The sequence below is a fragment of the Petaurus breviceps genome, unplaced genomic scaffold, assembly GCF_028583685.1.
Source record: "Petaurus breviceps papuanus isolate PSGF00001 unplaced genomic scaffold, PetGlider_PUasm1.0 115, whole genome shotgun sequence".
NCBI lineage: Eukaryota > Metazoa > Chordata > Mammalia > Diprotodontia > Petauridae > Petaurus > Petaurus breviceps.
Window position 1 is genome coordinate 2345280 of NW_027185612.1, and position 27613 is coordinate 2372892.

General features: G+C 49.3%; 2 protein-coding genes across 3 annotated transcripts in view; one reads left to right on the forward strand and one right to left on the reverse strand.

Moving 5' to 3' along the window:
• The window catches only part of LOC138157980 (arf-GAP with GTPase, ANK repeat and PH domain-containing protein 3), a 35084-nt gene extending 22600 nt beyond the window's left edge, over positions 1-12484 (forward strand). Inside the window, exons 7-14 of one of the 2 annotated variants that reach the window (XM_069083798.1) lie at positions 1137-1308; positions 5510-5677; positions 7430-7567; positions 9618-9772; positions 9975-10065; positions 10242-10464; positions 11278-11533; positions 11747-12484. In XM_069083798.1, coding sequence (XP_068939899.1) covers positions 1137-1308; positions 5510-5677; positions 7430-7567; positions 9618-9772; positions 9975-10065; positions 10242-10464; positions 11278-11533; positions 11747-11941 — 1398 coding nt within the window. In that variant the 3' untranslated portion in view covers positions 11942-12484. The remainder of the gene's footprint in view (positions 1-1136; positions 1309-5509; positions 5678-7429; positions 7568-9617; positions 9773-9974; positions 10066-10241; positions 10465-11277; positions 11534-11746) is intronic. The other variant, XM_069083808.1, reaches the window with a different exon arrangement.
• A 3769-nt stretch (positions 12485-16253) lies between these two features.
• Positions 16254-27613, reverse strand: part of GBX1 (gastrulation brain homeobox 1) — a 23135-nt gene continuing 11775 nt past the window's right edge. Inside the window, exon 2 of the mRNA XM_069084876.1 lies at positions 16254-16901. Coding sequence (XP_068940977.1) covers positions 16345-16901 — 557 coding nt within the window. The 3' untranslated portion in view covers positions 16254-16344. The remainder of the gene's footprint in view (positions 16902-27613) is intronic.

Here is a 27613-nt window from a genome sequence, read left to right on the forward strand (position 1 = left end):
TGCATAGTGTTCCCCTTCCCCTCCCACAGCAGAATGGAAGCTCCTCGAGGTCAGAGGCTGCTTAATTTTCTGCCTTATTATTCCCACTGCATGGCACATTGTAGGCCCTAGTAAGTGTATGTGTTTAGGGAAGCACGTCCCTGGGCCTTCCATCACCGATCAGCCATGGCTAAAGCATAAGACTTCCCCTTACAAAGGGCAAGTAGAGTACCGAACACCCAGACCAGAAAACTCAGGGTGGTCCAGTCTTCAGAGAGGCTGGCCCCTCCCTTGCCTGCCCTAATAGTCTCAGTCCTGTCGGGGCCTATGGGGCAGACAGAGAGGAATTCGAGGACTCCCAGCTGGCATTGCAGATCAGGTAGCTTATTTAACCTTCCCTGTCCACAGCCATTTGGGATTTTGTAGAAAAACTGGAGTTCAGCCAACATTGCGCACTTTACCATACCCTTTCCCTGTCCTCTCCAGTTCCAGTCCTGCTGCTTTCTTGGTCCCCAACCCTCAATCCTTCTTCCTCCTGGAAATACTGCCTTAAGTGCCCATTGTGCCCCCAGACTCGGTCCAGCCAGTGAAGAGACTCTTAAGTCTCACTCCTTCAAGCATACCTCCTTACCCCAACCTCAAGTCCAAGCTAGGACCTCCCAGCACAGGCCCCCTGTAGCCTCCTCATCTCTGACCCTAACATTCCAATTGAGATCCAGGCCCAGGACCATCAGCCAGGACCTTTGGACTCTCTTATTCAGGTGATGCTCAGCCTTCTGCTCAGATGTGGTCTGGCCTAGAGCCTAGAACCCCATGGGGCTTAGAGATCAGCTCTCCATTCAGGAAATGGAAGCCCACAGAGGTCAAGTGACATGTATTTAAGTCACCTCTGCATTTAATTAGCAAAGCTAGGAATCGAACCCAGGTCCTCTGATTCCAGGTCTAGGATGTTTTCCTTGCATTGTGCCTCAGGAAAGGGTGACCACGATATCCAGAATGCATGCCACCTTCCATGCAGGGGTCTGTGACAAACAGTTGGGGGCAGGACGATGGGGAGGAAGGGCTTGTGGCCTGAGCTTAGTTGCTGGGACTGCTTGAATGGGCCTCATCTGAGGGATATTCATTCATCTCATATGGTTTCCCCTTCCCTCCATCAGGATTACATGCAGAATATTCATGGCAAGGAAATTGACCTGCTGAGGACAACAGTCAAAGTACCAGGGAAGCGACTACCCCGGGCCACACCTGTCACAGGCTCAACTGGTGCCAGCCCCCGTGCCAATGGGCTGGTCCTGGAGAGAAGCAACACACAGCTTGGGGGGAGTACAGGTGAGGGGAGGTGTGGTGACGGGAAGGAATGCAGCTGCTACCTTGGTCCCCATGGTTAAGGTGGTAGAAGTCAGGTCACAGGGAATTCTGAGTCCTTGTGCCTAGAGGGGCTGGTTCAGAGGTCCTTCTGGTCACTGAATGTACAGACCAGATGTAAGCTCTGATGTTAGGATGCCAGTCCTGTCTGGGTGAGGACCAGATGGGGTGAGCAGCTTCTGGCTCAGAGCTAGAAGGTGGGGGGTGGAAGTGGGGAAGCTTCTGGGTCCAGAGAGAGAAAGAAATGAGTTGGGAAAGATGGGTTCAGGAGCATGACCCAGGTGGCACCATGCCTAGCATCAATACTCAGTCACGACCAGGATGCCAAGAACACATTTCCTTTGAGTGCTGTCTAGATAAAGACTACTCAGCCAGTGGCAACAGGTGGAAAACTGAGGAGGCCAGGAGCCCTCAGGGTGGTGTGGCCAGCAACAGAAGGGCTCTTGGTTGTGTCCTTGGAATTATCAGGGGGCTGTGAGGGAAGCCAGGCTGTAGGGCGCAGGCCACATTCTTTTAGAGGAAAGGTTGTGGGCGGGGAGGGAGGCAGAGGTAATGCCTTTCCTTCTTTCAGTCCCTCTCACACAGCTAAGGTATGAACTTCTGTCATTGAACCCTAGGTCTCTCTGTACTAGGAATGCTCTTTCCCACCCTCCCTTCCTTCCACCCACAAGGCCAATTTATAACCCCCAAAACTCATTCTTCTCCATCTATCCCCAGCTGGTTGCCTAGACTAACAGAGTCCTTTAGGCTCAGGATACCGCCTCTCTTTCTGGCACTGCCACCCAGTCAATCTCTGCAGAGTTGAGGAGGGCCTCTCAGACCTGTGACCTCCTAGAAAACCTGAATCTCCACCCTTCCAGACTGGGATGGGAGAAAGGAGTATCACGGGGCTGAGATTGTAGCCTCCAAGAGGTGGTCCCTGTTGGGACTGAGGGACTTTAATGTTACCTTTTCCCACCCCTCAACCCTACACGTTTCTTTCGATCTCTGTTAGTAATCCACAGGACCCCTTCTCTCTGAGCGCAGTAGTAGCTTATCTTTGAGAGCACCAAAGACAAAGAATGAAGTACAGGGGATACTGGGACAGTAGCTTAGTTGAAAATAGACTGAAAAAGTTTGTAGGCCAGCAAATACCGAATGATCGTGCCAGATGCCAGAGGAAAGGTACAAAGAATTATATACAGCTAGAGATGTTCCAACCCTAGAGTGAGATGATAGGTGAACTAGTGAGCTGTCCATCACCTGAAGTGTTCAAGTAGAAGCTAAGTGACTGCAGAGGTCTCTTCCAACCCTTGGCTCGTCCTGACAAAGTTACATTCAGGTGGTAGGCATGGGGGGGGGGGGGGCGGGATTGGAAGCAGGAGGTGGGCACTGATGCAGCAGACCAGTTTCTAGCAAAGTCTAAGGTTTTTCCTAGAAACCTCAGTCTCTCCATCTGCAAAATAAGTATAATGGTTAATGCAGCCTACTTCACCGGTTTTTATGAAGCAAATGCTTTGTAAACCTTAAAATCAATATATAAAGGTGAGATTGTGTTAGTAGGAGGTTTTGGATAAGTTAGGGATTGGAGAGGAGCCCCCCTCCTCTGCAGGGGTGGGGTGTGTCGAGAGTAACACACACACAAACAGAGTTTTGGGGTTCGGCTACCCCTTGGAGGAGAGGGAACCATGTTATAACATGACTCATCACAGGCTTAGGCTTGGCTAAGCCAGGCCTCCCCTGACAGCAGGAGCAGAGAGGTATAGCAGAAAGGAGTGACATACACACACACACACACACACACACACACACACACACACACACACACAGTCTCCTCAAATATGATGTGTACCCAGTCATCTGCCTTCCATCAACCCTCTGATGGTACATGCACATGGACTGGCAGGCCTCCCCCCAAACCAGAGTGTACCCTGGCACACAGTGCCACAGACTCGGGCGAACTCACGCACACACACGAGCACATACACACACATACACATGTCTCTCACTCGCTGGGCGATGTTAACATCTCATTATCTTTGTTACTGTAATTACATTATCCGCTGCTTTATGCAGAATTATCCTCCGAGGACTAATTGATGGCTCCATGTTTAATTCATTAATCATTAGCATCAAATTCGACAATTACAGTGCACACTGATTGTGGGATTGCAGGCGTAATGAGGGGAGAATTAACAAAGAGAAAGGAAAGCACTTTCCCTCCCTCAGGGCTTCTAGCTGGGGGGCCATGAGGTGGGGGGTGGAGGGGCTTGGGGAGGGACTGGACGAGAGTTGGGTGGGGCAAGGAATCAGAAGGCGGGGGTGGGGCAAGGAAACTAGGATACCAGAGAGGTCCGAATGGAGGCACACATCTCCCTGCCCTCAATAGGCCTGGGAAAGGGAGTCCATGGAGAGGGACTGAATGGAGTCACTCCCTTTTGGCCCCTGACAAGAGACTGGATGTGACTGGGATGGAGATGAGTCTGAAGGGGAGAGATTGGCAGCATGGGAGTTGGGAAGGACGTGGTACACCTTAGACTTCCTCGATTCCACAAGTAGCTTTAGTGTGTACCTGGCCCTGAGCTAGGAGGCATTTCGGCCCTCCCCGAGCAGTATAAGATACAGTTGCTGCCCGTGAGGAACATAGTTTCCAGAACATGATGGATCTCTTGTAACTCTGGATGTTCCAATCTGGCCCTTAGCCTATAAACAGATCCCTGCTCTCTTGACCTGGCTTCAGCTTTCTTTGCCACCTGTCCTGCTTTAGGCCCTTTTTCCTAATCATTCCCAGGTGACCTAGAACACCCAGCCTTTTCCCAGCTAGTGACTGGCCCAATAAAATTCCACTCAACTGCTCAGCTTCCGGTTCTCCATAATGGGTCGTATTCCTCAATCCCTCATTTCTCAGTTTCCCAACACTTCAACCCCCAAACACCACGGCTTTCCTCCCTCCACATCCCCCAACTGACCTGCAGGCTCCTAGGTCACCCCAGTAATGAGACCCTGACTGAGTAGGGTTTGGAGAGATGCCCAAGGAGCCCCAGTGGGAGCTCCCCCAAACCCTACCCTACAATAACCCCAGGGCTTCTTAGGACTATGGTACCCTTACAGCCGTTTCCCCTTAGCTCTGCCATCCTTCCCTGATGGGAAATGAAAGATTAATTTTCTCCAGCCCAACAGGATAATTACTAATACTAATTAGACATAATTACTTGAATTTGATACACTTATTCCTCGTTAGAATGGCAGTGAAGCCGACACAGAGCAAGTGACACATGTAGAATGAGATTTGGGGTAGAGAGGTCAGGGTTTAGATGAGGAGGGTGCTGTCCAGAGTGCTGGGTTTTTCCTGGTCTTAAAATCCCCAACTGTTAGGGGGTCTGGAAGCCCCTTGACAGCTGATCACCTCCACCCCAAGCTATCTAGCCCTTATCCCTCTAGGGAATTCAGCATGTTCATCCTTTCTTGCCTTACCCTTGGCCTTTCTTTGAGCCCCCTACTCCCTGAGAGGTGAAGTTAGGGTGGAAAATGAGGGGGAAGAACAGGAGCCAGCAACACCTGGGGGGGCAGGAGAGAAGAGTAGGGGCAGGCACCAGTCTGGTCCTTTGGGGAGACAGGGGGATAGGATTGTCCACTCTGGTGATGGGAGTGCCCACCGGCTGAGAAAGGCAAGGTGGGTCATTGGACAGATCGGCAGCGAGGAAAGATTCGGAAAGCTTGGGATGCTATGCGTTGGCCGACCCTAGATGTGTATTCCTAGGCAAAGCACATAATTTCTCTCTGGAACCTAGTTTCCTTCTCTGTGAAAGGAAGAGGTTGGATTAAATGGCCTCTGAAGTGTCTTTCAGTTATGAGTCTGATCCTATGGGAGTTCTCACTGTCCTCTGACCTGCCGACCCACCCTAAGAGGGTATAGTTGGGAAGGAGATGTGGCCTTAGAAAACCTTTGACGTTTCACCACTGTGTGACCTTGGGCAGATTGGTTAGCTTCTCTGAGCCTAAGTTCTTATCCATTAAATGAGGTCCCCAACCCTAGCTATCTGCCTTTCAGAATTGTTCCAAGAGCATTGTTGTTCAGCATGCTCCTGGACAACCATAAGCTGTTTTTGAGGGAGGGCTTTGCTTGTGTTCACCCAGACTGAGCCCCCTAAGGGCCCCAGCTGAGCCTCCACTCCACCCCTTTCAGGTGCTCCCCACTCAGCCAGCAGCACATCCCTGCACTCGGATCGGTCCCTGAGCAGCTCAGCCTTGGCGGGCCCCCGGCCCGATGGGCTCCATCAGCGCTCTTGCTCTGTGTCTAGTGCTGACCAGTGGAGCGAAGCCACAGCCCTGCCCCCGGGCATTCAGCATCCTGGTGAGTGGCTCTCCTGGGGGAAGAGTAGGGGGTGCTTGGGGGTGCTCTGAGCTGGGCTGCAGTGCCCTAAGCAGCAGCTTGCCAAGTGTTCAGAGCTGCCTGGAGGTGGGACCTGGAGGTTCTGTGACCTCCTCCCCACTCACCCACATGGCCCCAGCTTTCTCCCTCCTGTGCCAGCTCCCTCTTCCCCAAACCCCCGCCTTCCAGAAGAGCCCAGCCCCTCGTGGGCCTGGGGCAGAGCTGGTGGTGGCTCCTCGATCCCCATCAGCCCCCCGTGCAGTCAGCTCATCAGCCTCCCGGCGGGGGGCAGGCGGGCGCTGGCTGAAGGAGGGATGATCGAGCTGAGGGCGGGCTTTTGAGAGCTGTATTGGGTAAAGTGAGAGGGCTGGTGGGGCGGGGGGGGGAGGTTGCCTTCCCCAGGGGAATGGTGAGGGGGTCTCCGGGCAAGGGCAGACAGGAATTCAGGAGCTAGAAGGGAGGGAGAGACTAGGCTTCTCCACAAGCCTGAGGTCCTTCCCCATGCTCCACCCCGTTACCTTGTTTGGTTCAAGGCTCCACCCTCCCATCTCTCCTCCCTTATTACTCCTCTCCCCCCACCCTTCTTCCCTATCTCCTTTTTCTGTATTCTCATCTTTTCACCACCTTAGCTTTAGCATTTTATTCCTTCCTTATTTCCCTTCTACCTACTGTCCTTCCTTCTTGCCTCCAGTTCAGCCTTCCCAGCTTAGGGTGTGCCATCCCAAGGTGAGTTCCTACCTTCCCTTCTAGGTATCCCACTAGTAGGCATCAGATCATACTGGTGGCATGCAAAAGTCTGGGGCTAGTCTGAGTAACAGCCACAGCTGGTGACCCTGTACCATCTCCCCCCCAGTCTAGTGTCAGAGGAAGGAGGAATATAAGACCCTTCTCTGGAAAACACAGACTCCCACCCTGATTGAGACCCATTCCCTAAAACTGTAATCTCTAGAATGCCAAGTAACTGAAGCTTCGGTGCCTCCAAGACCAGCCTCCAGTCCCCTGCCCCTGAGCCTCAGGTCCCTGAAGCCGGAGGCCCCTAAACCAGGAGACAGAGGGAGGGATGGATGGAGGGGCCTTCCCATGGGCTCCTGGCTCTGATGGTCTGCCATCAGGGAGGCCCTGCTGGTGAGGCAGGGAGGAAGGAGGGGAGGGAGGGAGGGAAAGAAAGAGCGTGTCTGCCTCTAATGAAGTTTGACATTTAGTGGTGAGCGCCGGGCGGGGTGTGGGAGACGGGAGCTTGATTAGCGCGCTCTAATTGACAGTAATTAGGCAGCTCCCTGATTGTTTCTAATTCTGCTATTAATTGTGAGGAGCGGGGAGTGTGATTGAGGATAAATTTGGTGCGGAGCTGCCGGGGATGCGGCTCCCTGTGAGTTCCCTGGGCCGCCCTCCACCCCTTCAAGCTGCGGGAACTAAGAGTTCCCTCCTCCCCTCCTACCCAATCTGTATGTACCCATTTCCACTACTCCAAGTTGTTCAGTGCCTTCCCACTCCCCAGATAGTCACCCAGGAAGTATTTCCCTCCTGCTTCCCATATCCTAGGACTGAAGCCCAGGATGTGATCACAGTCAGGTCCTAGGGCACAGTCCCTTACCCTGAGGATGGAATGGGAATTGGATCCATTTCATATGGCAAGCCAATGGAAGCTCTGGGCCTTGTGCCATCATCTTTCCTAGCCCATCCCAGGCCTTTCCTTCTTTGCTCTTTCTACCTTGTTTTTTCCCCTTTTCCCAGCCAGTGGCCCCTCTGACGTGCTCAGTTCCAGCCCCAAGCTGGAGCCCCCTCCATCTCCCCACGCCAATCGTAAGAAGCACCGTCGGAAAAAGAGTACAGGAACCCCTCGACCAGACGGCCCCACTAGCACAGCTGAAGGTAAAGGGCACCAGGGGCAGGCTCAGGACAGAGATCGTTCTAACCATCAGTGGCTTCTAGGATCAATGACTTCTAAGGGGACTCTCAGTAACCCAGACCCAGTGTTTCCCAAGCAGTAAAAATTCTTCCTTGTGTCTCACTTAAGTACACTGGGTTGCTGTTTAAACCCATTTCTTCTGTTGTAGATGGGAGTTAGTTTAAAATAGTTCTGTTTAGTCACTAGCTTCCAGAATTCTTTCCATGTCTTCCCTGTCTCTTGTGGCTCTAGTTAAGCCCAGCACAGTGCTGGTCACACAGTAGGCATTTTACAGGTGGTTGTGTCTTATTGATTAGCTAGTGTGGGGACTTCTTTAGTTTTTTCTCAGACTTGGCTTCAACTGAATGATTCCTCCTACTGTTTTCCCACCCTTGTATTAGTTCTTATGGCTCTCTTGAGTTTTCCCAGAGTACTCCACGTTCCTCTTCACTGATGATTGTCCAAACTGGCCTCCTTGCTCCTGGATGGGTCTGCCTGATGCTGCTGTCCATTGTCCAGACTGGTTAGCAGCGTCAGGGGTGTGGGTACAGCAGGACTGGGGCTCTTCTGTGGGACTGAGACACCCTCCCCACCATCAGCCTTTCATTGGAGAAATGGGGCTGAGAAATACAGGATGTGGAAGGTCCCCGTGAATCAGGGATCTGATTCTACACAGAGTGATGTTCCCTCAGTCCTAGCTAAGGAGTTTGGCCTTTGTTAGTGCTCAGAATTTATGATTGGAGTCAGGCTAGGGAAGAATGAGGGGATTCCTGGGAAGGAAACAAGTGTCCCTTTTTCTTTTCCCCAAAAGACCGCTGTACAAAATGGGTTCCCTTAGAGTGGGTGTCAGGCTGCCTGGGCAGTACCTGGGGTACCTGGGCTTGAACCTGGCATATGAAAGGAGATTTCAGCCCAAGATTCCAAAGAGAAGCAGGGGAGGTAAAGCTCCCAGGAGTGTTGGGAGGAAGAAGGGGAAGGGGGGAGGGTCTCGGGGTCCAACAGGTGAATGAAGGTGAAGCAAAACAGGAGCTTCCTTTGCCTTTGGCCTTGTGCTAATCTCCCCAGGTAGAGCCTGCTTTCTTACCAACCTCCCACAACACATACACACACACACACACAGCACACACATACACGCACAAAATCTCACTCACACAATCACATTGCTTAAAAGGGATTGTATGCCCACGGGGCATTGACCAGTGGGGATGAGATTAATGTGGCTGTCGTCTGGGGGGACCTTAGGGAGGGGTACTTGAAACATCGTCACCAGATTGCTGGGGACCATGCTCCTATAGCTACAGATGTTCTAAGGTCCCTATCTGAGTACACGTCCCAGTCCATGGATGGAACCCCTCTTCCTCTCCCAGCTCCCCTGCCCCTCCTGTGTGTCTGTGATGGGATGGTGGGGGAGGGGGGGATTGGTTCCCCGGAGCCCCTCACTGACGCCGTCAGGAATATTGGGTTTAATGAGCTGCAAAATGAGGCGGCTGCAGCTGACATGTACGGATGGCGCCCGCATTCTCCTCAACTCCCCACCCCCGCCCCCTCTTAACACTCACCTCCTAGCACCCCCTTCCATCCCTCCACAGACAAACAGCTCTGCAGCCTTTCATGGACCTTGTACCCCTCTTTGAGACAGAGAGCCCTTCCTTAGTCTCTTGGCAGAGTCCCACATGCCTTTCTCTTCCTCTCCCCCCACCAGTCTTTGGCCTACTCTGTCCTCACCTTCCACAGGTAGGACAGGTTTAAGGACTTCCCTGAAGAAATCTCTACTGATCTTTTGCTCACCTCCACTGTATTGGTTTTAGAAAGACTTTTCCTGGGCCAGAAGCAGGGTCGGGGAGCGGATAGCTCTGGGGGAAGCATACATACTGAGGAAAGTGGGAAGGAAGGATGGCAGAGTAGGATGCTGAGTGTCAGGGCTCCCCATGATGATGGAATACTCAGAGTGAAATTGAAGTTCTGCCTTCCATTTCCTGAATCCTTCTGTTCCCATCTTCTACCCTGTCCCCCCCAAAACAACCATTTTCACAGATGCAGAAGAGTCATATGAGTTCATGGTGGTGTCACTTACGGGGCAGACATGGCACTTTGAGGCCTCTACAGCAGAAGAGCGAGAGCTTTGGGTACAGAGTGTCCAGGCTCAGATCCTTGCCAGCCTGCAAGGCTGTCGAAGTGCCAAGGACAAGGTGAGGGGACTGGAGGCCGGAGAAAGCCTGGACCACCCCCAACCCCACCCCCAGGAATGGAGCGGGTATGGGCTGTAGATGTGGATCTGGGGGACTGTCTCAGAAGGGGGTGTAGACGTGGATCTGGGGGACTGGCTTGGAAGGGGGTGTAGAGAGCAAGTCTGCACTGGCCCACAGCCCTATCTCTCCTCCCCTGTTGCAGACTCGCCTGGGTAATCAGAACTCAGCGCTAGCAGTGCAAGCCGTTCGAACAGCCCGTGGCAACAGCTTCTGTATTGACTGCGACTCTCCTAGTGAGTGCAAAAGGCCCAAAGAAGGACAGGGATAACAAAGCTAAGGAAAGTAAGGGAGGGGTGGGGCGGCGCTGATGGTGGTGCTGGAGAAATGGGCCCTGACCTGGCCTAGGCTTTTCCTGGATTCCCTAAGCCACCTTGAGCTCTCTTGTCCTGACTCTGTCATTCCTCACCAGACCCAGACTGGGCCAGCCTGAATCTGGGCGCCCTGATGTGCATAGAGTGCTCAGGAATCCACCGGCATCTGGGGGCCCACCTGTCTCGAGTTCGTTCCCTTGACCTGGACGACTGGCCCCCTGAGCTGCTGGCAGTGATGACTGCCATGGGCAATGCTTTGGCCAACAGCGTCTGGGAAGGGGCCCTCGATGGCTATGCCAAGCCGGGGCCTGAGGCTTGCAGGTGAGGGGATAGTGGGGTTCATCTGCTGGCAGGGATAGGGAGGAAGGATAGTCACATTGGGGCCCTTCTGGTGGAGGAGGATGGGATTAGCTGCTGCTGGGCTGCTAAAGTGTGCTATAAGGGTTAAAGACAGGATAGCCGTTGCTTCTGCTTGGCAGTGGGCCCCCCGGGGCTGCCCCTCCCCCTCCCAGGCCTGTCACTCAGGCCTCTCACAACAACGGGCCCTTTCTGAGCTGTTATCAGCAGGTCAGGGGGCCGGTGGGAGCGCATGCGCAGGGTGCCTATCTCTCAGTTGCTTGAGGTGCCCCAGACTCTGTGCAGAGATGGGGAGAATGGGTGGGAGATAGGGCATTGCATGTCCCCTGTAGCACAAGTCCCCCCCCTCTTTTGTTCCCAGAACTCACAAGCAAGGTGGGGGGAGGAACAGACAGCCAGATAAGCTGTCTCTTGGGCCACTACTTCAAACCTTCATGCTGCCCCCATCCTCATTCCCACTCACCCATGGGCCTTCTTGAAGGCCCCTCCCTACAGTGTTGATACCACCACCCTGCAGTGCCTGTGGCCCTCTGTCCTATGTCTGAGAGGTAACATCATGAGCCTGGTTACTTCTTTTCTGTCCCTGCCCTGCCTCACGAGGCTCTCATCTTCCCACCAGGCTTCTTGCCCCATCCCCTTCCATGTCCTTCCTGCTTAAGCACCATGCTCCTTGCCAAACTCACACCCACCCCCCATCGAAGTGAGCTCCTACCTCGTAACTGCCCCTGCCACTGGATTTCAAGCCAGGGGTCATGCCTCAGTGGGCCTGTGTTTCAGGGAGGAGAAGGAGCACTGGATCAGGGCCAAGTATGAACAGAAGCTGTTTTTGGCGCCCCTGCCAAGCTCAGATGTGCCCCTGGGGCAGCAGCTGCTTCGGGCTGTGGTTGAAGATGATCTGCGGCTGTTGGTGACACTCTTGGCCCATGGCTCCAAGGAGGAGGTGAATGAGACCTATGGGGATGGGGATGGTCGCACGGCCTTGCATCTCTCCAGTGCCATGGCTAACGTTGTCTTCACACAGCTGCTTATCTGGGTGAGTGGCATGTTCCCCTTCCCCCCCAACACAGATTTGCCTCCCTGACCTTCTGACCTGCCCTGCCCTCACCCTCTGATTGGCAGCTGCCCTCCCTCAGCCATTTCTCTGGTACCTGCTCTCTTCTCTCCCTACAGCCCCTCTGGCCCGCCCCTTCCCCACTCCCTCCCTCCCTTCTCCAGGGTTGAGCTCAGGTCTGCATTCTCTTCACAGTACGGGGTGGATGTGAGGAGCCGGGACGCTCGGGGCCTGACTCCACTGGCCTACGCCCGCCGAGCTGGCAGCCAGGAGTGTGTGGACATCCTGCTCCAGCATGGCTGCCCCGGGGAGGGCAGTGGCCTGACCCCGACCCCTACCAATGGTTCTAGCACCTCCGCTGAGCTGCACCGGAGTCCCAGCCTCCTGTGAGGTCTGGGGAGGATTGGGGGGTCCAAGGAGACCCCAGGACTTGGGGCTCACCTCCCTCCCCCTGCAGGAAAGGGGGAGAGAGATGTAGACAAAGGGAGACACAGAGAGGAAGAAATAGGGGGTGGAGAGAATGAGATAAGAACAGAGGACGGAGGAAGGGAGGGATTGGGGCTGAAACCCATCCCAGGGCCCTGTACCATAGGGAAGAGTAGACTGTTCAACCCAGTACCCTATAGGTGCCATTGAAAAGGGACAGGCCCTTTGGAGGCACCTGAAGGGAGGGGAGAGCAGGACCTCTCCCCCTCCCTTGCCTCCTGCCCTTTAGCTTCATCCAAGAAATGTTTCCAAAACCACAACGGGATGATCCTGGAGATGAGGTGTGGAAAGTGGAGAGGGCCTGGTGCGGAGCACTGGATGGAGAGCTTGATGAGATGGGCAAGGGGATCCGTGAGCCCCGTGTAAAATCTGTACATTGGAATATTTATGTTTGTGTACATATGTGTGTGTGACGAGACCAATAAATCAGACTGTGTGTGTGTGTCCCCATTGTGTCTGTCCCCCTTGGCTCCCTCTCTGGTCATGTATTCATCTCTGCCTCACCGTGTATCGGCCTCTGTCTTTGGTCCCTCTGTGCCCCTAATCTCTCCCCCTGGCTTGGATACTTCTGGTGTCCCTACCCTCAACCTTCCTCCTTGGTTTTAATTTCTGAGCCTTTTCAAAGCAGTGTGATGATCGTGAACCCGTCCGCTTTATTTAGGTCAGGAGCTCCAGTGAGTGTTCACAGAGAAGAGGATATGGGACTGCTACTTAACTACCTCTTCCGTTCTCTCCATCTCCTTGCTAAAGGGTCTGTCCTGCCTGTTTTCTTCCCATGTTTGGATGGAGCATCCCCATGACACCACCTTAATCTAGACATTACACATGAAAGCCAACCCATAGGGAAGTGTTTTGAATCATTGCATCCAAGTTTGTAGGATCATAGAATTTAGGTCTGAGAAGGACCTTAACATTTATTGAAAGTCCCTCATTTTGTGTATGAGAAAACTAAGGCCCAGAAAGGTGACTTTCCCAAGATCTCAAGAGAGTAAAAGGCCAAATAGAGTTTTGAACCCAAGACTTACGACTCCAGATACAATATTCCAGTTGGAAGGAGTCTCAGGAATTATTTAGGTGAAGTATAGAGCTTACAGGCTAAGGAAAGACAGCCAAGTACGGACGATCCCAGCTGTAAGAGGGATCAGAGTCTAAGGATGTCACAGTGATTCCAAGTGTGTGGGACTTGGTGTGGTCACTCAGGCATGGAAGCTTAAAGTTTGTGAGGCTGGTACCTCGATCTCCTGGGGAAGTGGGGATGGACCTGACAGCTCCTTGGCTTAGCTCCCAGCCTTAACCAGCATCCCTCTAAGCCTAGTATTCCCTGACTATGGGCAGAGCTCCTGCCCTTGCTTTGTGCCTATAGGCAGGCCTAGTCATTGGAGCTACCATTCTCCCCCAATCCTGCCCTCACACACCCCAGCCCTGGCCTGAACTGAGCTGAACCCTTGGCTGTCTTCGGAGAAGGGAACCTTGGGGGTGGTTCCTTGTGTTTCTTGGCTTTGAAAGAGAAGCTGGGATGCTGGCTGCCCTTTCCACCCTGCCCCATACATCTGCTGGGGCTCAGTTCTTTAACCTACTTCAGCATGCTTTGCACTATGGTCGAAGAGGCAAAGCTGGAGGGTTGCCTGGCCTTTACTTCTTCCCTTGAAAGGGTAGAGGTGGGGAGGACTCTGGTTTGCTGGTGCCTGCAAGTCTGTAAATAGCCAAATGATACTAATCGGAAAGGAGGCGTTTTATTATTTTACTCTTGATGCGACCTCCTCTTGGAGAACTCAGATCTCAGAGTGGAGGTTGGGGGGTGGGGGGTGAAGCAGAAAGTCCACACACAGCCTAGGGACCAAAGCACAGGAGACATCGAAGTCCCCAGACCCCACCTGGAGCCATCATTGCTATGCAGTGCCTTGAGGTTGGCTACTGGCATCTTCACATTTACTCTGAGAAAGGTGGAAACCACAGATGATAAGGCATAGCCAAGATTCACAAAACACTAAACATTTATCTCATTTGATCAATTGAAAGACTTGAGTTTGAAGGGTCTTGTTGATGACTTTCCCAGACAAACCCCTTTAACTTTATTGAGCCTGGCATATATGTCCCAAGTCCCCTTTAAGGAGGCCAAGGAACACGGGATCATAAATTTAGACCAGAGACCCTGGAGGCCAATCATTGCTGAAGCCTCCTAAACCTTCACAAACAGAACTAAGATGGCTAGAATTATTTGTGATCTGCCTCTGCCCAACCCACCTTCTGAAGACTAGCCCTGTGGTTGTCCAAGCTTTAAAAGAAAAGGTTGTCTAGAGTGTAAGGGGCCTTGGCCCAAAGCCCTGTTTAAAAGAATTCAGGGATTAGGCATGTGGGTCAGAGACCCAACCCAGCCATTCAGCATCAACTGAGCAGTAGAATCAGTGCTTGTCCCCAAGCTGATTTATGCCTCCAGAGGTGGTCAGTCTTTGTCCCATGTTTAGGAGAGATGACTGCCAAAACCACATAGGACAAATGGTCTGCCAAGGAAGGGCTGCCTCAGCCTCTCTTCTTTGGCTGACTAACCTTGCTATTCAAGAAAACAGCAGCAGCACAACCCCTGAGGAAAGGTGTCTGGCCACCTTGCTCTCTCCTAAGTTCCATCTTCACAAATTTAAAGATTAAGGCATGAGCTCAATCACTAGATTGGACTACATGTCAACAGGAAGAGACTGGCTCTTACCTTTTAAGACCAACCCAGGTCATCTGTATATCGTTTCCCTTTGACCTTAGAACTCTCCAAGTCTGTTCCCTCACCATTCATTCTATATCCAGTTAAGAGCTTGAATTGTGACACCCCCCCCCCCTAACCCTTTCCCAAGGAGCCTCATTCACCAGGAAGGCATCTCAAACCAAGTATTCAATCACCCTTTTGCCCTGGGATGAGTCATTTCCTAATCCATAGCCTGACATCAAAATCTTTTATATAGGGAATAATTAAAATTCTGATGTATACAAAGCTCTTTCATATGGAGTATCCACTGTCATGTTATTCATCATGTACCAATAATCTGACCTTTCAGCCTTACTGATTTTTGCCTTTATCTACACTACCTTCTTATCCTTAAACACCATCGTAACACTGATTACTCAATTCTCACCTTTCAGCATCCCTTCTTAAATTACATTCCCCAAGCCAGATGTTCAGCCTTTTCCCCACTTTATAAATTCCCTCCCTCTTTTTTTTGGGGGGGAGGGTCATTTCAAATCACTTATCCAAACACTCAAATCAGGTATCCAAACTCACCCTTCTCAAAATATGGGGCATGCATGCATATAGTGGAGGGAAACGTTCAGTTGAATTTCCCAAGAGCATGGAGAGATGGGGTCTCAAGAATGGTCCTTTTGTCCTGAGATCCCCAAAGTTGGGGTTCTCCAGCAGCAGAAATGGACAGCACTATTTGTCTCCTTTACATAGAAAATAATTTATTGGAGAAACCACGAATGTACAATGGACGACCCCAGTCGCACAGGACTGGATAACCCCTCCACTTGAAGCAGGTGACCAAGGTGGGGCAGTCTAGGCACGCGCACTCGCACACACGCACACGCACACACGCCAGCCACTCAAAGGTCCAAAAACTCCGTCTAGGTCAGGGGGAGAGCTGAACCCTTTACCCTCAAGCCCATTAACTCCTCCAGAATAGGAATCCAAACTCAAGTGGACCAGTGTGGGTGGATAAAGGACCAACGGGTAGCGAATGAGGGTGGGATGAAGTGCACCTGGAAAAGGATGAGAGGGTAGGTTTGGTTGAAGTTCCTAGACAAGGGGTATGGAGTTGATAGATTTAGCCTTGGGGCTGCCCTAAATGCAAGTGCTGAAGGCTGAGGTTCCCCCGTCCCTCCTAGGGATGCAGACATAAAGACATAAACACACGTACTGCTCCATATGTACACTTTACACAAAATAAATAAGGAACTGGGAGAATCCGCTTGGCAGGGTAGTCCAGGGGAGCGCTGGGCACCCCTGCCTAGAGCTAGTCCCCATTCTTAAAGGTCCTGTCCTTTTCAATTTCTAGGTATCTTGGCCCGCCCGCCCCTGGGGTCCTTAGCCTCACTGTTCCTCTGCTTTGGGAATCCCAGCCCTAAGGATCCCTTACCAGTCCCACCCACCCCCAGCCTTGAGAGCCCCGGGGGCAGGCTCTGGGCGGAGACCCCACCGGTCTAGCCGGCTTCTCACCCGGCCGCCTGGCGCCCAAAGCAGGATCCTCGCCCTGGTGCAGCCTCGGGTCAGGCTCCTCCAGAGCAGGCCGGGAGTGGGGATGGTCGGCCCTCCCGGGGCGGCCTCAGGGTCGGGCGCCCTGCTCTAGCTGCTGGTGCTGGCTGCGCACGGCAAACCTGTTGACGTGCACGGGAATGGGCACCACGATCTTGGGGTTCCTGACGGGCTCCCCCGAACGGCTGCTCACGTTTCCGGCCTTGATGCGCTTCCACTTGGCCCGGCGATTCTGGAACCAGATTTTGACCTGCACCTCGCTGAGCTTGAGGGCGTGGGCGATCTGCGAACGCTCGGTCAGGCTCAGGTACTTCTTACAGTGGAACTCCTTCTCCAGCTCGAGCAGCTGCTCGCTGGTGAACGCCGTGCGCCGCCGCCGGCTCTTGCCCCCGGGGGCCGAGGCCCCCGGAGTCCCGGGAGGCCCGTCCAAGGCCCCCGGCCCTAGGCCTCCCTTGAGCTTGGCCTTGGGCCCTAGCAGGGCCGCCGCACCCCCAGTGGCACTGTCCAGGAAGCCGTCGTCCTCGCTGTCGCCGCCTCCCGAGCCTTCTTCTTCGGGCTCGCTGCCAGCTGTCTCCCCCGACGGCGCGTCCAGCTTCTCCTCATCGGAGCTGTACACCTTCCCCTCCGCTGTGGGGAGCAGGAGATCAGCCAACAGGGTGGGGAAGACACAAGGAACCGGGAAAGGGTGTGTGGGGGGGAGGAGGTGGTGATACAGACATACAGGCAGCCAGGACGGGGCAAGGTTCGGACGGATGGACAGAAGGAGGGAACAAGGAAAGGGGCAAGGGGAATGGGGAGGGAAGGCACAGAGAGAAATAGGGAAAGAGGTATTAACCAGCATAGATTTCATAAGGGCAAGGTATGAAGGGGCAAAAGCCAACGTATTGCAGAAAGAACCCCAGCCCAGGGTTTAACCCAGAAGTGTAATCCCCGAGTTTCCCACCCTCACAACCCCAATTCTCTCTCCCTGCCCATATCCCTTCCCAATTCTTCCCCAAAGCAGGCACTCGGGACCCAGCTCCTTCTGCTCATGCCTCCTCTCCAAACCCAGACTTCCAAGGCCCAGGCCCTCTTGTTAGGCTTGTTTTCCTGCCTTCTAACCAGGGGGGAATTCTACTTTGCAAGGTGGGTAGGCAGATCTGGACTGAAAGGCAGCTGAGGCTCCCACTCCATTTTCCTGGACAGCTCCCTTCTCGCTAAAGATAGCAATAGCATCCGGCATTCTTACCGAACGTTGTTTATAGTTTGTGAATCTTTCCATCCATTCTCATTTCCATTACAACAACCTTGTGTAATAGGTACTACAGGTATTTTATATTCCTTTTACAAATGAAGACCCTGAGTCTTAGACCTGGAACTAGAACTTAGGTCTTCTAGCTCAAAAGTTCGGAGGTCTTTGAACTATATAAAGGGGGGATCATCTGGATTGCCTAGGGCAAGGGAAGGCAAGAGTCATTCATCTCCCCTATTTTCACCATCCTATCTATAGCTGAAGGGGCCAAGAAATGCTCCCAAAAGACAAACCCTTTCCTGTCAATCTTTGGGAAGCTCCTCCCTTGGGGAGACTGGATCCATTCAGACCCAGGGTGAATCTAAGCAGATACCACCTTATTTCAGTATTTGGAACAGGGTCAATTATTCCTTTTTCCAACCATTTGACCCCAATCTCATTCTCTTCCAACCCAATCTTTGTCCCAACCTTGCCCTCCTTCCCTGGGAAATGTGTCTTCTCTCTTTCCCAGATACCTTCATTCATTGTCCTGCTACCTAAGCAGAGCAGAACAGCTGTTTTTCTTCTCAGGTTCAGAGTTTTGACCTTCCTGAACCTGGCATATAAGCTGGGAAAAGGAAGAGAAAGAGGGAAGAGAAGGAGATAGAGAGGAGGTTGGACTAAGGTCTGGGGAGGGGGCAGAAAGGGTCCTGGTGAAAAGGAAGCAAAGCCTAATGGATTCCCAGTTGTTCACAGAAGAACATGGATATTTTACATTTACATGTGTTTCTAAGACCTTCTGATCTTCCATCAAAGATTTTTACCAGAACTTCCTATGACTTGGGAAGATCTCAGCCAAACACTTATTTCTGCTTACTCTATAATGCCTTATAGTGGAAATATGAGTGAGCAGAAAGATGGTGAAAAGGCAGGTAACAGACAATGACAGAAGAGAAACCAAAGGGACCTGGGTAATCCAGAAAGTGGCTAATAATGAGTAATAAAGAGATGACTTTGTGAAGGAGGAGTGGGAAGGCATATGGATATATAATAAATCCCATCCAGAATCTGGGCTTGAAGGCCAGGTGATTATCACTAGAGATTTTCCATATTATAGTGAGACAGAGGCACCATGTTCATATCAAAGAATCTTAGAGCTGAAGGGATCTTAAAGCTCAATCCTAGCTCTATTTCCAACCAATTGTCCACAACAAATTTTTATTGATCCACAGAACTTCGACTGCCCTAACTTCTTAAAACCTATAAGCTAAAAAGGAAAACAAAGCAAAAGCTCATTTTTTTTCTCATGAGATGATAGAACCCAGAGCTAGAAGATGCCTCAGAGATCATCTACTTTAACTTAATTTTATGAATGAGGTCCAGAAAGGTTGAATAATTTGTCCCAAGTCACAGCTAAATGACAGAGCCACCATTCAAATCCACCTCTTCTGAGTGCAGATCCAGAACTCTTTCCATACCAGATGCTTCTCTTCCTCCCTGCATCCTTTACCCCTAAGCACATCCCTAGCACCATTCTTCTCTCTGGCTCTTGGTAACCCACTCCTAGCGCCATCCAAAGCTGCCCTATTGAAATGCTAGAGGGAAGAGTAACCACCACAGAAAACGCAGTTATTTTACCTCTCCAAAGCACAGTTTGGGGGCTGAAAAATGCCAACCTAGTCCAACCTCTTACCCCCAAAAGAGAAATCTCCTCTGCTACATCTCTAAATGGTCAACTTTCTCAAGAGGGACTCCAATATCCCTCTTAAAATGTGGTCACTGGGGTTTGATTCATAATATAATCAAATCTAGTTATATGAGGTGTTTTATAATAAGGTATGCATGAGTGTCTTATAAATATCCTCTTCTTTCTTATAGTCAAGATTTTTACCTTGACCTCTCCCTCTCATTCCCCTATCCCTGGCCTCCTATTAAGGCCCCAGTGTCAATCCTGATAGCTGCCATATTTATTCCAGGTCAAGAGGTATTCTATTTCCCCAGGAAGGTACAGCCTATACTTACTTCTTCACCTCAAAAGCCATTCTCACATCCTCCTCCCCCCCAATTCATATCATGTCAAATCAAATCTAATGTGCATTCATTAAGTGCCTACCATAAGCACAGATTGCACTAAATACTAAGAATACAAAGAAAGGCATAGGAGGGATTTTGCTCGCAAGGAGTTCACAACTCATGACCAGACCTCCACTCCACCAAACTTCACAGAAAATGGTTTGGAAGGGCCTCTTCTTTAGCGTGGCTCATTGATAATCCTGGGGACACCCCACCCCCAACAACCACATCCATTCTTCCCATGATCCAGGTTGTTTATTCTCCACCAGCATTGAACTTTCACTCCCCTCAACCCAATATCTTCCTAGCCATGGGTCTTTACTTTTACACACATTGGGTCCAATATCCACCCCAACCCCCTATCCTGTGCTTTCTCCTTTACTACAATGCTAGCCCTATTTCTGTCTGCTCCCAAGATTCCTATTTACTTCTTTTTTTCCACCCTGTTACCTCCCCTTTTCATAGTCCTGCCATAGCAGTAAACTGATAGGAATGTTAGAAATGGAGACCTTGAGGTCATCTAGTTCAACCCCTTCACTTTTACAGAGGAGGAAACTGAGGCCCAGGGCAATAAGGTGATTTAGTGACTTAGTAGTACTGCTGTTCACATTGCCTACAAACACAGCTTCATCTTCAACTTCTTACTTTGGTCTCTTCCTCACTTTCTTTCATAAACAGAGCTGGAAGGTATCTTAGTACCATCTACTCCAATGTTCTCATTTTATGAATTAGGAAAGTGACTTTCCAAAGTTCACACACATAAGTGACAGAGCCAATATCAGATGCAAATGACCAATTGAGCACTGTCTTCTGTGCCACACTGCCTCAGTTTCCAGCCTCTCCTCAAGATCTCTGATCTCTTTCCTCCTCTTCAGTTTCCCCTCTCCCTCCCTTCTGGGCATCTCCTGTACTCTTCCCTGTCTTTTTTTTTTTTTTTTTGGAGAGGGAAAGGCAAGGTAATTGGGGTTAAGTGACTTGCCCAAGGTCACATAGCTAGTAAGTATGTCAAGTGTCTGAGGCCAGATTTGAGGTCCCCCCTCACTCCAGGGCCAGTATTCACTGCTCCACCTAGCTGTTCCACACTCTTCCCCACCCACATTATAAAACAAAAGGTCTATGATCTTACCCCCATCGAAAGGAGAGAGGGGCTGTACACCTCACACCCCAGGTGTTTTTGTTTGTAATGTGCAAACAGTAATAAGCACTAGCTTCTATATTTAAAAAAACCAATCAAATGAAAAACCTTGTCAGATCTGCCCCCAAACTACATCCATGATATCTGAAGAACCAGCTGCTAGAGACCCAGGGGCTGGATTTCAAGGCTTCCAGGGAGAAGTCACTTAGTACTATTCCGTGCACCCGAGGGGTGCTCAATAAATCTAAACTGAAGATGATTGAGAAGAGAATTCCACCCACCCCCAATCCCAGTTAACTGTTGTATCTGAGGCTAGGAAGCAGAGGGGATATAGGTTTCTCTGCATTCTCAAAGCTTCAATTTAGCACTCAGGATACAAATGATAGGGTGTGGTGTTATGGGGCAGGTAAGGAAAGGTGGGGGGAGGGGATTGGGGAGAAGGGAGCAGAGAGAAGGCGGGCAGGTATCAGGGTAGGGGCCAATGATGGAGATCTGGGCTGTGTGGCAGACTGAAAGTAGGTTGGGAAAAGAGAGAAAGAGTTTGGGGAGAATTAAAAAGACAGATACATAGGATGGAGAGATTAGATCAAAATCTGGGGGAATGATTTAGGGGAAATCTTATAATGCTACATTACCATACTGGTGTGTTTGGAGTGTGAAATCACAGAAAGTCAGGACTAGAAGAGAGCCTGGAGATCATCTAATCCAAACCCATTTTACAGATAAGGAAAGTAACGGAAGCTCAAAGAAATCAAACGATTTGCCTAAAATCACAAATCCAAGTCACTGGCAAAGCCAGAACTAGATTCTGGGTCTCTTTACTCCTAGTGTTCTTTCCTGTTGACACCAGGCAATGTGCTGACCAAGAGTGCTTCGTTAATGCCTGCTTCTATTCCCCAAACAACTGAAACCTCTATTATTCCACTCATGGACACCTCTTGTGACCTCGGTATTGTATCCCGCTAACCTTTTGGCCTCAGAGAGTTCATTCTCCCTCTACCAGATGCAGTTCCTCATCCAGTCCCAGGCTTGTTTTGTTCTATCCTCTATCCTTGTTTCCCAGGTTGTTCGACAGCAAGTAAGCTCCCTTGAGGACAGTATCTGTCTTATTTCTGTATTTGTATTCCTCAGCACTTAGGTCTAGAAGGGATGTCAGAGGTCAAATAGTCCACCCCTTCATTTTACAGTTGACAAAATTGAGGCCCAGTATGATTATAACCTGTCCAGGGTCAAGTAGGAAATACCTGAAGTAGGATTTCAAAACAAAGGCTAGTGCTTTTTCCATTCTGCCACAATGAGCTAGGTGGGTTTCAGAGCTGTTTGTTGTTTGTCCTTCATTCTTGAAGAGGACCATGACATCAGGAAGGTGATTCCATGACTTGAAAGAAACTGGATTTAAGTGAGGGAGGGCCATGCAAAGTCATCAGCCCCACTCTCTCCTCTGGAGCCATTTGGGGCCAGTGGCAAGACAACCCTCAGATCTCAGAGCAGAGGGGAAAGGAAATCCTAGCCACTCAGACTGTTCCACATGAGTTCAGAGGAGTTCTGTGTTTTCTTTCCAAGACCTTATCTTTTGACCATATGGGTTCTAATAGGAACCAGGAAAGGGGAAACCCATGCCTCTGGCCATGAGATCATTGTCATTCTGATATGACAATATAGGTCACTGATTAGAGGTTGAGAAATGATGTTCTCTTCCTCACAAACAAACAGACTGAAATCTGATGGCAGCAATCAAGGTCTGAGTTGACTCTTTTTCAATCAAAAAGAGGCAGGATCTTGTTAAAGACAGGAATGAAGGCCATCCTTCAAATGTCACCTGGGTAAAGCTTCTTAGGGATTGGTGAGATCACAATTCCTAAGTTTTGTTGTGGGGATATATTTGGTCAGGTTTGGAAGCCCTCAAGGTATTGGCCTCGAGTATCTAAGTTCCAACTTGTTCCTTATAGAATTCCTGGTTGGGAGCAGCTAGGTGGCTCAATGAATAGAGCACTGGCCCTGGAGTCAGGAGGACCTGAGTTCAAATCCAACCTCAGACACTTAACACTTACTAGCCATGTGACCTTGGGCAAGTCACTTAACCCCAACTGCCCTGCCTCCCCCTCTCTAGAAAGCAAAAAATAAAATAAAATAGAATTCCTGGTCGGTAGGATGTTTGGAACTGAGCTACCTATCTCCAGTCCAGTCCTAGAATGAGTTTAGGTTGTAAGAGGTACACTATCCTTGGTATATAAAGATGTTGGTAGAAAGACAATATGTTGAGTGCAAGCTTGCTTCCTGTAGATGAATCCTAATGACTGGATATTGGAAAAGAGAAGTCCAATTATAAGGTGAGAGAGGGATGAGTGTAGGTCTGGATTGTTACTGAAGTCATTGTTCAGTGTTCAGCTGTACTTTTGCTAGATGCTGCTCTCCTGACACCAAGAGGCCATGCCCTGTGAAGTACAAAGTGTGAATCCAGATCCAAATTTCCTGTGGGATTCTTGGCAAGAAAGAAAAAAAAATAATGATTCCACTTCGTTTTCCCTAAGTACTAGGGAGATATGCTCCCAGCATATCAAGGTCTGCTCAGCTGGCTACAATTGAGGAGGGGCAGGGGGAAGGGGAAGCAGCTTCAGAGGTACAGAAAGTCCTCTCCTCATCAATGGGTGAGGTCAGGCTGGGAGGGTAACCAAGGGCCAAGGAATCCACAGTACATAATCTCCAAGACAGAGGACAGCTGCCTGGCACAATCTGATGGGGTGTCCCACAGCTCTGGTCAATGGGGTGATGGACTTGTGCTACAGAGGAACTACTGGGGAGTGGAGAGAATTGCTTTAGATTCCCAGTGCCTAGAACTCACCCCTTGTACTCCCCCTCATTGCCCCCAAATATTACAGCTCTGGCCTGAATGATACCTGCCTATCACTCCCCAACCCAAACCTTCCAGACCTATTATTTATTGCACAGTCTTTCCTAGCAGTGGCAGAAAGGATTCCTTCCTCTTGTTCTAAAATTTTTGCCCATTATTCCCAAGGACATTGCCCTATGACTCCCCCCTCAGTCTCAGAGAAAAGTTCTCTCTTCTTCCTTCCCATTATAGCAAATGAGCTCTCCATTCATATTTCCTTCCTTATCAATAGCAGTGCCAAAAGCAACAACAAACACCATTGCAAGTATCATTTATAATGAACAGATCATCCTCCTCCATTGCCCATTCAGAATTTTTGCTTTCATATCATTCCTAGGCTAGACTTCTTTCCCTGTTCTATTCACTAAAGAACATTCCCTCTTATCATTTACAATGACAAGCTCCCTTCCAGGATGTAATTCTCTTCTCACCATCATGCCCATATTTCCATGTCACTCACTCCCATCAATTTTAGGTACAGCATAAAGATCTTTCTCCATCCTGTCCATTACTCTCTTTAGGTCTCCCAGTGATGGGCTTTACCTTCCCAGTCAATATAACAAGTTTTCTCTCCATTATTCCCAGTTCAAAATCCTGTCTCCTTGTCTTACCCCCAATTATAGATCCCCCTCTTCTCCTAGACCCCCCCAAGTACTTCCCATCCAGGAGAGCTCTTTCTGTTCCAGAATACATATTTAGAAAACTTAATATTTCTATAATGCTAGCACTTTAGAGGTAGCCTCTAAATTTTAGTCCATTGACCTTGTCTGGACATCTGATTTCACTGGCAATGGCAACTCCAATCGAGGAAATCCTATCAATGTAGATTGACACTACTCTGCAATTTATAAGTCTTGGAGAGTTACATAACTTCATCAAGTCCATAAATCCAGTATATATCTGCAGTGGAATTTGAACTCAGATCTTCCTCACTCATAGGTCAGCTCTATCCACTACACCAAAATCCTTATGTTGTAGCTCCCTTTTTCCTTGAATTCCTTCTTAACTATTATCCCATTTTATTCATAAGGTTAGAACTGGAAAGAACCTTAGGGGCCATCTGGTCCAATCCTGTTCTGCCCCCCTCTCATTTTCCTGGTTGTCAGAGTTTACAAGGATCTTTCTCCCCCATTTTCCCATTCCTGGCCTCCTATTAAAGTCCCAGTATCTATCTTTATAGCTGACACTACAAGGAAAAGTGAGGCCTAGACCGTTTCAATGACTTGCCCAAGCTCACACAGCTATTAAGTCTTAAGACTTCAATTTGAATCTGATCACAGCGCTCATCCTTCTATACCATACTGCCTGCAGCAGCCCTGAAAGCAACTCCATAAAGTAAGTAGAACAGCTAGTATTATTCCCAGTTGTAAGATAAACTGAGGCACAGGAAAAGTTAAGGGACTTGTCTAAATTACACAGCTGAGTGAAAGACCCAGGTCTCTTGAGCTCTTCTGTGCCTTTTCTGCTGGGCCATGCTCCCTCCCATTTTCCTTAAAACAAACCTTCTTTTCCCAGCATCCCTTTATCACTTTCAGTAAAGACTTGGGTTCTTCCAGAAATTCCAGCACCTAAAATCCATCCTCCTCGTGTATCCCAACCTGTACCTCCTCATCTCCCTTGTCTTTCTCAGAGAAAACATTGTTATCACTCCTAGTAAGGGACCTCACTGAGCTTTCATATTTCAGAAACTTAATTTTCTTTTTTTGCCTTTTTGGAAGGCAATTAGGGTTAAGTAACTTGCCCAAGATTACACAGCTAGTTAACTTCATTTTCTATGTGCTAGTTAACTTCCATCTTCCAATGATGGGACCTAACTCATCCCATGATCATTGGAACATAGACCTGAAACTCCAAGGACTCTTATCACCAAGTCCTACCCCCTTATTTTACAGATGGAGAAACTGAGGCTCAGAGAGTTTAAAGATAAAGAGCCAGGATTTGACCTCAGGTCCCATGCATCCAACATCAGAGAGCTTCCATACAGATATGGTTTTTCTCCATTCTGAAGCAAAATGATTAGTAGAACAAATTCTGTCTCTAGAGAACTTGGGTTGCAGGTCCACCTTTGCACTTATAAACAGTGTTACTTGGGGCAAATCCCTTCCCTTGCCAGGCTTTTTCTCCACCTGCAGAATGAGAGCTTTGAGAGCAGATGCTTTCTTAGATCTAGCTGTTTCAGCTCTAAGACTCCAAAGCTATTTGTTTATACTACTCAATCTCATCACTCCATTTCTTTCAATACAACTTCCCTTCCTCCTCACAACAAGGACAGGGGTACAGGGCTGCTTTCTCCTTCATTCTTAGTCCCCAGTCCTCTCTGTTTGTCTGTCTGTCTGTCTCTCTCTCTGTCTCTCTGTCTCTCTCCTCAGTGCTCATAACAATTCTTTCATCCACTGGATGTGCCATAAAGACATCTTTCCCCAGGATTCTGTAAAGAAGTTTTAAACCCATCATTTGAGATGTGGACCCTTCACCTCCATAATAACCAATTTAAACTTCTCTTCTTCCCTCCTCACCCACACTCACACATTACTTCCAATAAAGAGTTCTCTTCTCATCATTTGTCTACAGAACTCTCTGTCCCCATCTTGATTGTTCCCCTTCCTTCTCCTCATTACAGAGCTCTCTCCACTGAATGGCTCACACTGTATTAATGTCTTTCCTAATCACTCCCAGGACAACTCTCTCCAGCAGACCCAGTATGGTGCTTTTTTCCCTGCTAACACTGATAGCATAGGTATATAGTTGTGTCTTTCATCCTTTTTGGTGTAACTAGAAATTAAAATGTTCATCTATTAGTAAAGGGAAGTGGTAAAAATCTCTCCTCAACCCTATCTGAAATTCCTTGCTTTATTTTGTGAACTCAAAAGAATCACAGATCTAGCTTAACTTCAGACCATATGACAAACCTTTCCTCTTTAAAAATGCAAAGAATCTTGGGAGGACTATTAGTCTTTCACATTTTAGTGTGAATGAGTTTAATCAATTTGCTTGCCTCTGAAAACCTATTAAAATCCAACCTGGGGCTGGGGAAAGAGACTTTTGATTTGAGCAAAAGAAGAGAGAAGGAGAGCTGGTTTGGGGACTATAAAAGGATACCTGCTTTTCTAAGGCATTACCCAAAGAGAATAATGAAGGCAATGACCACTCAGGGTTCTGATGAGGCCAGAAGTGGAGACAGAGGCACAGAAAGGGAGGTGGAATAGATCTAGGCCTAAGAGTGCCTGCTTTATAGTTTTCCTTAGAGCCATCCCTGTTTCTACCAACCTGAGATTTCTGCAGTATTATTGTTGGTAAGAACGATCCCTTTTACTACGAATACAGCCTTTCTTCTTTATGATTTGCAATAAAAAAAAAACCCTCTCAATAACCATTCTCCATCTAATCCCAGAATAATTTAAGATCCCTGGAACTGAAAAGGATATATTTTAGTGACATATTGTTGGAAACTTCACTACCTGTGATGGAAATAAAGCATAAAGAGGCATTCTCATAGATCTTTCAAAGTTATAGTAAGCTCCTTTTATCTGTTTCCCTCCCCCACCTAGTACAGTGTAGGTGACCAATAAATGCTTAATGAATGAATCAAAGCAAGGATTTTCTCTTGGTCATAGGTCAAGAAAGTATTAGGTCCTTCTCTTCCAGTTGAAGAAGGAGATCCTATAGCATCACCCCCATAGCTTTATCAATCCCCTATAAGATATTCTTTTCTCTCTAGGAATGATAGCTCAACTCTATAAAGACACACAGAATGAGGGGCCCATGTGAAGCATGATACTAGGGTTCCATCTCAGTGGAGGAAGCCTGGAGCCATCTCCTTCACAAGATAATTCTTTATTTCCCCAGTTATTAACACTCTCTTCCTTCTGAAGTTCTTTTGTATGATGTATATATTAAGATTTACTTATCTGTGTATATATTCTTTTTTCTTTTTTTAAAGCAATTGGAGTTAAGTAACTTGCTCAAGGTTACACGGCCAGTTTTTGTGTGTGTGTGTGTGTGTGTGTGTGTGTGTGTGTGTGTGTGTGTGT